The following is a 12500-nucleotide window of genomic DNA, read 5'->3' on the forward strand; positions in this document are numbered from 1 at the left end:
TTCCAGTGCTAATTATGCATTTGGTAATCATGACATTATATGGTAGTTTTATGCTGTGTCATATACACAACTATTTTTGCTTTTAACATTTATTTTGTTCATCGTGACATCTCTCCTTCAAAATCACCTCTCCCCAGGAGCTTTCCAGATGAGCTTTCCATATCTCTTTGTCTTTTTTCTTTTTTCTGTCTCCTTACCAAAGGACTAACGAATCTAGCGCGTCAGCTAACAAGAAGTCTCGTGATCCGGGCTACATCAGCGTTATGGACAGCTCGAAGCCGCAGTATTGAGAAAGGAACAATGGAGAGATCAATATTCTTCGTGTCCCGCGCTCCGTCTTGCTCTCTCTCTCTCTATAGCACACCCCCCCCCCTCTCAGCTCTCTCTCTCTCTCTCTCTCTCTCTCTCCCGTCCCCCCATTCTATCTCCTGGAGGTTTGTCGGGGGATTTGGACAAGAGAGAGAGAGAGAGAGAGAGAGAGAGAGAGAGAGAGAGAGAGAGAGAGAGAGAGTACAATAGCAACTGAGGTGGTGGTGTTGTGGTGTTGATGAATGTTGTGAATGCACCGAGAGGTGGACTGTTCGTATCAGATTTGACGTTATGCGGTTAAATTTTGGTGGCTGCTGTTATGACATTTACTGCTTTGGTCTGTTAATGTTTAATGTTAATGTTTTAATGATCAGTTTTATCGCCTGCTACGAAAGGCTGTAGTTATGATATTTTTATGTTCAGGGATCCCTTTCTATCAGTTACTAGCTTTAAGACGGAGTTGCTTGCTATCGTTGTTGATTGGATATTTTCTTCACGTTAGTTATGTATCCTGTCTCTCTGTAAAGAGATACCCCGATAGAATCTGTTGCCTTTCTCTGGCTCACGGTTGGTTATGATAGCTCACTAGAAATCTCTCTCTCTCTCTCTCTCTCTCTCTCTCGTTCATATATAGTAGCGAATGAAAACCTTTCTAGATATCTATCCAGGCAAAATCTACAGCAACTTGTTTTGGCCATGTATGTGTATAGTACTGATGATGCTGATTAAGTAAAAGCAAGTGATGCTAATGATGATTTTACGATGTACTGAGCATAATGATGATGATATGATGCTATTGCAATGAAAAGGATGATAATCAGGAAATTTACATTAAATGAGGACTCTAATGTGACCTCTAAAGAAAGCTAATCTGATAAGAAATAGAACTCGATCAAATTTGCGGATGGCTGAAGGATGAATTAATCCTGTCAAATACTAGTCTCTTAGCTTCAAGCCACGCATCAGGAACAAAGTATGAGAAAACAGTGTATAGAGAGAGAGAGAGAGAGAGAGAGAGAGAGAGAGAGAGAGATATGGGTGTAGATATTATTGTTGACAAGCTGTCCTTTGCCATTACATAACTTACAGGAGTGAGTGACTTTTGGCTGATAGAATGATAGGTGGGGCGGAGAGTGCGTAATGGGGTCTGGGAAAAGACGAGTGGAAGTCAGCTACAATGTGAATGAGAAAGATCGGTGAAAAGAAAGGGGCACCTTTTCTTTTCTTCGTACGTACATTTTTTTCATCTGTAGAATCAGCTACAAAACTATAAGAGTTTCCGAGATACACATACACATACACGCCCACAACCACACAACCATACGTAAACAAACCACACACACACACACACACCTCACACACACACGCACACACACACACACACACACACACAGACACACATATATATATATATATATATATATATATATATATATATATATATATGTATGTATATATTATATGAAATTAATTTTATCACATCACCGTGATTCATATACAAGCATAAAGCTATACAAATGTCCTTTAATATCCAATTCCCTCTACATCGGAATGAATATATTTTCGTATACGTTAACCGAAGGGGAATTTTTTAGTTGATTATAATAAGTTTGCCGTCCCATGGGCTGGAACCACGTAGCAAGAACTCAATACTGCAGTGACGCGCCTTAAACCACACAACCATCAAGGGAAGTATAACTGATACCGACTCCCATCTACAAATCATTGAGAACTCGGGTATTTGCAATGAGAATCGGTATCATCCTACCCCCTACCTCCACCATGTTAAGCATGTAGTGCGTTTGCCGCAGTCTTGAATTCTCGTTGTGTGGTCCCAGCCCATGGTCCGGCAAACTTATCAACTAAAAAATTCCCCTTCGGTTAACGTATATGAAATTATATTAATTCTGAGCTAGAGAGAATTGGATATTACTGGACATTTGTTGCTTGATTCTTTTATATATATAAGTATCCTTGTCGTCATTTAAGTATCCTTGTCGTTCATTTAGTTTACTTTGGCTTGTAATATTTTGAGGAGGCAGAGTCGCTCTCAGGCTACCTTAACGACAACATATTCTGTATACACGGTGTAGGATAATCATCTTCCTATTGTTAATGTAAGTCAGTGTGTTTTCTTTTATTTTGAGTTTCGTTGGTATATTTAATTCAGGTGTTTGTTTAAATGTTTGTTTTGTGTGTTCGTTCATTGGTTCATATAATTTTGTTGGTTTACCTTGCGAATTGTTTTCTACTAAAGTAAATGTCAATGTAATTCCTTGTTATTTCTATTATTAAATTGTTATATTTTGTGATCTGAGTTTTACACGCTCCTTCATTGATTGATATTTCTTAAATGAATGTTCTTATTATAAGCTGTAACAGGCTAGGCTAAGGCTTAGTTTATAATATATATATATATATATATATATAATATTATAATATATATATATATATATATTTATATATATATTATATATATATATATACTGTTTTTCCCTCAGTCAAATTTAACAACCAACTGCACACACACACACACGCGCGCACACACATATATATATATATATATTATAGTATATATAGTATATTATATATATATATATATATATATATATATATATATGTGTGTGTGTGTGTGTGTGTGTGTACATGTAAATAAATTCTTATGTTAACAGGATACGTCTCAAGTATAAAAAGGCCCATTTAAAACACTCTGGTTTCAAGTTAAGGACTACATTTCGGTGGAGTGACTTCCACCATTATCACTACTTGATAAGAGTGGAAATCAGTTCACCGAAATATAGTCCTCAACTTTAAACCAGAGTGTTTTAATTAGCCTTTCATACTTGATATATTATATATATATAATATATATATATCAGTATATGTATATATAAAATATATATTATATATTTAGATTATATACTGTTTTTTCCCTCTATCAAATTTAACAACCAACTGCCCACACACTCACGCGCACACAAATATATATATATATATATATATATATATATATATATATATATATATATATATATATATATAATATATATATATATATATATATCTGTAAATATATATATATATATATATATATATATATATATATATATATATATATATATATATATATATATATATATATATATATATATATATGCAATTACTTATTAAATTTAATTGAAGGAAAAAGAATAAATTACTGTGACCTAATGGCTTGTTTTAACAAAATGTAAGGTATGAAAGTTTTATGTCTGTAAATGATGCTCTTGTTAAAATTATATTTTCTATTTATTTTCCAGAGGTGTTCAGTATGAAGAATTCGAGCTGGAAGCGTCCAAAATCAATAACCTCAAAAATGCAGGGTAAGTCAAGTGCTACTGTTATTGCCTCTCCATGTGTGTACCTACATGCTCAGTTTAGTCTTAAATAGTTTTGGCATTAATACTAAACATGTCGGTCCTGCACGCTCATTACACTTTTCTGCATTCATTCAGTGTGGATACATATATTTCAATCACAGGAAATATTTATTCGCTCATCCAAATGTTTTATTGTCAACTTTCATCGAGAAGGAGTTCTATATTGTTCGTTTGTCGAGATAATACTGAATTCCTGAGAGTATGGACTTTCGGAATATTTATTTTGCATGAATTTCGTTGTCATTGTGGAACCTGCCATCTATAGAATGATATCACCCATATCCTTAACCACAAAATTACAACTTAAAACATGACACCACAGAGGGTTTTACATTACTGTCTGCGCCGGATCTTTTTATATGAAATAAAGAAGGTTAAAAAAACTCTATCTATATGAAAGTCATGATAACGTTTTATTCCTGAGTATAATTCTGTCCTCTGAGCACCAAGAAAACTTGTTCTTAAAGGAATTTCTGTATTCACAAGTCCTTATTTTGTGAGTAGACACTAACTTGAAAAAATGTAAATTCCATTCTCCCGTATCTGCCTCAGGAACAAATCGTATCGTCTCCGGAAAACAATGCACCGGTCCATCTGCTTCGCCATTATTTTGACAACAAAAGAAAAATAGGATTTATAGAGATGATGAGTTCCATTTATTGCTGAAGAAACCAGGCATCAGATTTGCACATCTGGTGGTGAGCATATCAGCACAGCCAATAATTCTATTCAGAGAGGAATAGCTGCAAAATTTAGCTCTTCTCAAAAGAAGTTTACCCAGAAGCCTTTGAAAAGTAGCCTTTGAAGGAATCGATTCCTATCACAACCCTTAATTGATATGGAAATATAATTATCAAGCTTTGTTATATGAAGCTCACACAGCAGAATTCAGCTTAGTTTTTCAGCTTTATACATGTCATGGTACAAGGAAAGGAGCCCAGGTAGAGGTCCTCCTCCTGTCTGGTACACATCGTTTCTCTGCTCTCAAGTGTACTTCCCGATTCTCTTATAGTAAGTCGCACAGCTTCAGATAACCTTTCTTAACCTAACACTTTCACATTCCTCGTAATGTGCATTGATATAAAATGACCTTTTTGGAAAAGTAAAGTCACTCATCATATCTACATTTACATATTATGTGGTATTGAGTCTTGCTGGTTCATTAATTGTTGAACGCGGACATTCTTGCAAGAAAAGGAGGGCTGAAAATAGCTTTCCGAATTTTAAACTTGTACGCTCTGTCTCAATAAGAAATGGTCCTATGGAATCGGCTACCTCACCCGCTGCTGCACACTGCCACATTAAAAATAAGCAGCATATTCCTGTTCATAATTTAATTACTTGCAGAACTCACTTGACATTTGATCTAAGAATAGAAGCTCAGTTGTTCCTAGTCGAAGAGCGTTATGCTATTTCTTTTGGTAATACTGTAAAATATATATTGAAAAGAATATATTTTTCTCGACTAACTCTGCTGTATACCATAATAGAGATTTAACCAGCAAGGAGCATTATAATGGTGACAAAACTGCAGTCTAGTCCTGTGTGTTCGAAGATGATGTTTAACATATGAAGGAAGGAAAAAGGAGCAAAGCTTTTAGTAAAATATAGTCCTCCAAGGGGTGACGAAGCAAAGATTGAACTACTTTTATCAAAATCATACTATGAAGATGGAATTTACCAACACTATGTCTTAGGGTAAACTGACAGGAGAGCACAATTCAGAAAAATACCCTTCCTCAGCAGACTTTAATTTCTCCATGACAGGATATTTCCCCTTCCTGTTACTTCTTGTTAATGAAATGTTAAGGCAATATATCCATTACAATGAAAAATAAATAAATAAATAAATAAATAAAAGAGTAACTAAGTAAATACTACAGTGGAGTCCAATAAAAACATGTATCATCAAGGTAACACTAATATTACCAAAATAAACAGAATACAGATGTTAAACAACTACTTTGGTTATACCTACGCGATTGCCAATATGGTGTGAAATTATCACTAGCGTGCATTAAATTCTATCCAGAACATTGTTCGTCTAACATCGAGTTGAATATAGAATTTAAGCCAAAGGCCACGCAATGGGACCTACGAGGTCATTCAGCGATGAAACAGAAATTGACAGTAAAAGATTTGAGAGGAAAATCTCTCAGTTGCACTATGAAACAATTGCTAGGAGAGGGTGGAAAGGAAGATGGAAGAAAAAGAATATGAAAGGATGTACAGTAAAAGGAACGAAATGGGTTGCAGCTAGGGGCCGAAGGCACGCTGCAAAGAACCTTAAGTAATGCTTACAGTGTACCACATGAGGTGCACTGACGGCACTACCTCCGTATGGGGTTCATCTAGCATCGCTTGTTTATCAAGCAATTCCAGGTTCTTCAGACTCCACTTTTATTTCTGGATTTGCTGTCTCTTAACAAACAGTCTATGAGTCATCCAGAGGATCATATTCATAGTGCTCATAATGCTGTTGATCTCGGCCAGTTCTACGTGATGTATAAAGTTCTCTAACATGAAGCCCTTGTATAGGTCAATATGCAGCTCTAAATAGATAACCTTTTCTTTGAACATGATAAGATGCCTTTCATTGTTTTGCCTACCAGAAACCATATTGAGCCTTCATTATGCAATATATCAGAATATAATGTCAGTGGATCAGTTCATGCAAACAGAGGATAACCCTAACACATGAAGCCTGAGATACTTAATGTATCTCCAGATAAAAAGGCAATCTTGTAAGGGCATCGAGGAACAAGGATAGGAATAACCTCTAAGACTCATTCGGTGTTCCACGTTGATTTTTACCTCCACTAAGCATTCGAGTGAACATTGAATAGAGCCTCAAATCATCTATTACAAAGAATTCATGCGTATCGGTACAAAGTCATTTCTGTTATTGTACACAATTATTTTTACCAGGAAATAATAACCTTATACGTGAACTATAAGTGATACGCGGTAATGAAGATATAAATAAATAAAAGAAATAAGTTATGACATGGATCAACATCTGGTGCTTCACAGTGGTATTTTATCTGCTTTGACCTCTCAAACAGTAACATCCAAGGTTCTTTCTAGAAGGCTGTACCACAGTTTTATAGTAGAGTGAAAAGAAGTTCTCTGAACATTCGTTGGATATCACTTTGGCGTCTTAACTGAATGTGGATGTTGATGCTCTTTGAAAAAAGCGCAGAGTATTTACAAAGAAACAGTACATGTACATGAGGTAATGCCTCAATTTCTTTATGAAAATTAATGAGTATTAGATAATAACTTAGTACTTATGGGTCTCTCGTGGAATAATTGTCATGACCCAAGATGTCGATGTCATACAGGTCAAAAAAAAAATAAAAAAAAAAAAGAAAAAAAAAAAAAAAAAAAAAAGGGGAAAAAGTTTGTCATCCGCATCACCATACCTGTTTATAAAAATATTACAAGGAGTAAAAGTGGGGGAGGCCAGAGGTCGGCCTTACTCCTGGTGAGTATAGTCAAAGCAGAAATCGTGATTTAAGAGTTGGTAGAAGCCACCAACTGTGCTTGTGGTGTAACCCTCTGCGCCTTCTTATTCGAATCTTAATATGGCTAAGCTTTAATCCTATATTCAGCTATCTGTAAACAGAGCCATTTTGCAATTACTATTAGAAAGTTCGGCCCCGTTGCTGATTTGCTTACTTAATATTAAGATCACTTATGCCAGAAAAGTATCATTAAGTCTTGTGTTTCAGTAATAGATTAGTAGAAAAAACTAAACATTACCAGATATCCAAATTCCATCACAAAGTGGTTATAAAAATTATAGTTGTACTGTAATTAATTTTCATAGCCCAAAGACTACTACACTTGTATCATCTATGTACTGTACTACTTTATCACAAAGACTAGTGGTCATAAAGCTAGTAAATAAATCTAATGCAGCAAAAGTCCAGAACATCTCCCTGTGAAACATTGGATAAGGTAGACAGGCATTCCCAGAGAGCTCTCAAACCAACTCTTGATAAAAGTTAACTATATCTTAGTTTGACCAGACCACTGAGCTGATTAACAGCTCTCCTAGAGATGACCCGAAGGATTAGATTTTTATTTACCTGGCTAGGGACTTATTGGTTATTTAGCAACGGGACCTACAGCTTATTGTGGGATCCGAACCACGTTATATCGAGAAATGAATTTCTAATCACCAGAAATACATTCTTCTGATTCCACGCTGGGCGGCAGCTGGGAACGAACTCGGCCAACCAAATTGAGAGGCGAGTGAAATTTCACATAATTAGTTTGAATACATAACTATATTTTGTTTTCCAGTACTTGAATGCTGACAGTATTCAAGTACTTGATCTTTGTCTCATAAACAAAATAGTTCAATGTTATGGTATTTCTTTTTCAAATGATAGCAATTATTTCAGCAGCAAAACTCTGCACCTTTAATTCCGCGCCTTATGTGCTGCTGAAAACATTCTGATTTTGCTGAGCATCACTCATTAGTTTTTGTTATAAAGCAGAGGAAAAGTCTTCTAGAAAAGCGACTGCGCTACTTAAAAGACCCGTTTAATCTGCTTCCTGCTTATATATATATATATATATATATATATATTGAAAGTGACTTATTTATCTTCCTCTTTGCACTTTTTATTTCAATTTGGTTCATAGGCAGATATTGCATTCGTGGAAAGATAGCTTATTAAGTTAATTAACTTTTTCCCCATGAATGTTCCCGTAACTTAAACGGCAATGAGAAGGAGCTCAGTATAGTGTTTTCCAATACCTTCATAGACTCTGAGATAGCAGAGTCAAGTAAAGCAACTCAGGATTTTAAATCTAAATAATCCTACTACATAGGCCAAGTTTTCAAACAGTATTTGTTTTCAAGTCTTCAAAACTTTTGGTATCAATGAAAATCTGTACACTACTGTGCCCTGCCTGTTATGATCAGAATTAGCACAATTAAAAATTTGTTTTGAGATCATATTGGATAATTGCACTCTATCCTCGAGTTGTTAAAGCTGGATGAATTGTCTTTCTGGATCCATGGCACTCTTGCCGTAGATCTTGAAACCACTTGTACTTCGAATGTGTTAGCTTCTGTTCATAGTAGTAAGACATTTTGTTGGTTGTGACTGTGGTTTTTGCCCTTGGGACTCATCGTAGCATAAGGGAACCTGACAACATTATTGAAGATATCCCACAAGTATAGTAATGCTAGTGGTTTAGGCCCTCAGTGAAGTGCATTTATTGGGTTAATATCCTATTATTGTGAATAGCAAAATAATTCATTTTATCATTCATTTTATTTCAGAACTATGTATCTCATTCTGTTTTCAGTTTTGTCACTGCGCAGCAATTTAAGTGTTACATAACAGTGCCTTAATGCGCGATTTATTGCTATGCTAACACATTACGAATTTGTGTGCATAACCTTTAAATCTTTATTTAGCTGAACTGTTGGCTGTGCAGAATTCCTCTATGATAGTCAGGGTCCTACTTTTACTCTAGTAATTTGTTATATTAACATTACATATTACGTCTAGCAGATTTAATTTTGAATCATAATATTATTTATGTAGTCTGTTTCTTGTTTTATCTCTTGTTGTATAATATTAACTTTTATGGATATATGAATGTCAAAATGCTGTACATGACAATACTTGTAAACTTTTTTGCATTTGTATTATCCTAATCATCAATACTCTGTGTATTAATTCTTATGTAACAAATAATCTGGCATCAACTGTTTGGCACGAAATTAAGGAAAAAAACTTATAAATAGATCATATATCAGTACATGAATGATATAGCTCACTTAACAAGTTGCGTTACCCTTTTAATAACAGATCTGTTCTGCAGTCCTCGCTATGTCACTCAGCAACGACCCTAAACTGGTCATTTCAGTGGCGGTGGTGACCGACGTTCTGATGTTTCTGCTCTCATGAACTTTGGTTTATCGTCAAAGCTTGCTTGGCCACCGCTGCTGCATCCGAACTTTTGCTTATTTCAAGTGTGTATTAATATTGTTGGAAAGTTTCATGAACGAAAATGTTCAAAGGCGAATTCAACTGTAAAAAAAAGTTAAGATAAAGACTTATTCATCGACTATTTGGACAGCTTTGTTACGAGATTCGGTTACAAAGCCGGTAACAAACAACGCTAACTTGTGCAAAGAGACACACACATGTATAGACAGCCAGAGTTTTCAGGTTAAGGTTACAAAGCTATAAAAACGGGTACGTTATAATAAATGAAAGGCTAGAAAACGGACAATTAAACGAATGGGTATACATATAACAAATAAAACTGTACACTGCTGTAACAAAACCGTATATTTTCAGTAACGAAGGGACAGATATACAGATTGATAGACGGAGAGATCGAGAACGCCATGATTGATTCGGTTCTGTCTGCCCGAAGGCTTACAAGTTCCAGCTCTTGACTAATTGGCGGCAGAGCAATAGCACTTGAGCCCTTATGCCCACGCTGGCAAAAATGTTCGAATGGCTTCTTTTGCAGTTCCATTTGATGCAAAAAATATCGCCCACCCCCACCGCACCCCCGCCCCCTCCCCCTCCACCACCCAAATGAGGACGCTAATTTTTTAATGCAATGATGACAATGAGAATTTTACCGAGTATAACTTCTAATTAATGGGTGGAAGTCTTTAAAATGGCATTGAGTTTGTAAATTTGCGGGGATTTACCCGAGAGATGATCTAGGGATATTAAGATAATATGAAAACGTTTAGTTTAACGTTATAGTACTGTAAAAATATCTTCCGGAATGGAAAAATTCTCATGGAAATCATATTGTTCTTGATTACAGCCATGAAGGATAAGAAACAAAATAAATTGCGATGAATTATATTTAATGAAGGTTTACAGGTGAGGAAAACCTTTAACATGTAGCATATGGGCGTGTATTTAAACACAGTCATAGGCATACATTAGCATAGAAACGCATGATTACACGTACAACACATACACACACACACACACACACACACATATATCACACACACACACATACACACACACACACACACACACACCACACACATATATATATATATATTTTTTATTTATATATACATATATATATATATATATATATATATATATATATATATATATTATATATATATATATATATATATATATATATATGTATAGTACTGGTAATCTTCATAGACAGGAAAATATGTTAATTCACTGGTATTCTACATAGGAAAATGAAATGTTTTTCATAGAAAAATGCCCAACAGTATCGATCCAACAATGGACCTCTTCTTGGAGCGTTTATTAAGGAAAGGGAAAAAGTTTACAATGTATATGTGGCCAAGAGGCTCTTGCGGTGGTGTAGTAGGTAAAAGCTTCACTTACGTTCCTGGATTTGAAAGGATCCATGGGTTCGCGCCCGGGTCTAGGCAAGTCTATTATCGAGAAAAAATTCCCCTTCGGTTAAGCATATATGAAAATATATTAATTCTGAGGTAGAGCGAATTAGATATTAAAGGACATTGTCGCTCGATATATGTATATAAATCACGGAAATGTGATATAACTTATACATATATATATATAATATATATATATATATATATATATATATATATATATATTATTATACACACACACACACACACACACCACACATATATATATATATATATACACGTATATATATATATATATATATATATATATATATATATATATATATATATATATATATATATATAATATATATATATATATCTATTTATATATTATATATACACGTATATAAGGTAATTGTAAAGTGCTAGATAAAACGTTAGATACATGGTATAGTATGATGGTGATTGTAAACTCATCTGACTAAGAAACAGAATAAAGCGCAAGAGGAAAATTGGTAAGTCAAGTGGAAATAAATGACATAGCACACAAGGTTTTTAAGGGCTTGATTCGGAAACTGAAACTAACAATAAGAAAGCATATAGATCAAGTGCTTACTCCTTACTGTGATGCTGTGTTATGAGACATTTGAGAATAAATGTGAAAATCTGTATAAACTCGGAATTGATGTATACATATTCTATGGAATAGGAATAATGTAGGTGTGATAGATAAGTCGTACAGAAGGCGTTTTATCGAGTGATTAGGGATCTTTTCTGATAAAGGTAAATTTTTTGTTAGGTTAATGTACAGCAATGACTGGTATGATTAAAAAGTAAGTTGCAGACAAAAGGTTATTATGTAGTAGTGTCTATGTTAAATCCTCATGGGAGGAATAATAAGGAAATCTGAGGCAAGGAAGGATTTAGATTTTCTTTTTTTACAGTAGAAAAGGGAGTGTAGACAGAATGTGTGGAAGGCTGATGTTTGCTGTAGTCATTTTTCTAACTGGTGATGGTGTTGAGAAGTTAAAGCATATGGTTAACAAGCCTGGGGATGTTTGTAAAATGAGGAATTGAAGTATCATTTTTACACAAGTAGTACTGTGATTATACACGATGGAATAATTGAAGTGGTTGACTTGTATATACGTTTTGAAGTTATCCTCATCTATTTATACCTTGGCAACCCTGGTCAGTCGTTATCTTACAGTACTCTCCTGGCTATGCCACAGAATCTCCCAATTGAGACTTTTTCATCCGTCACTTTTTGCAATGTCCTCACTACACCGTCATTAGCCACTTCCATGAACATTTTATTATTTGTATCTTTTACCCTAAAAATTATTAGCTGGTGAACCTTTCTTCATTCACTCTCCCTCATCTCAGCATCTTTTCCTTTC

The 12500-nt window shown here is 34.7% G+C and overlaps 1 protein-coding gene across 1 annotated transcript in view; it reads left to right on the plus strand.

Moving 5' to 3' along the window:
• LOC135226570 (vesicular glutamate transporter 1-like) overlaps positions 1 to 12500 on the plus strand; it is a gene marked incomplete in the record, with an annotated part of 460825 nt that overhangs the window by 266837 nt on the left and 181488 nt on the right. Inside the window, 1 exon segment of the mRNA XM_064266253.1 lies at positions 3609 to 3671. Within this exon segment, the coding sequence (XP_064122323.1) occupies positions 3609 to 3671 (63 nt within the window).

The sequence above is a fragment of the Macrobrachium nipponense genome, chromosome 14 (genome assembly GCF_015104395.2).
Source record: "Macrobrachium nipponense isolate FS-2020 chromosome 14, ASM1510439v2, whole genome shotgun sequence".
NCBI lineage: Eukaryota > Metazoa > Arthropoda > Malacostraca > Decapoda > Palaemonidae > Macrobrachium > Macrobrachium nipponense.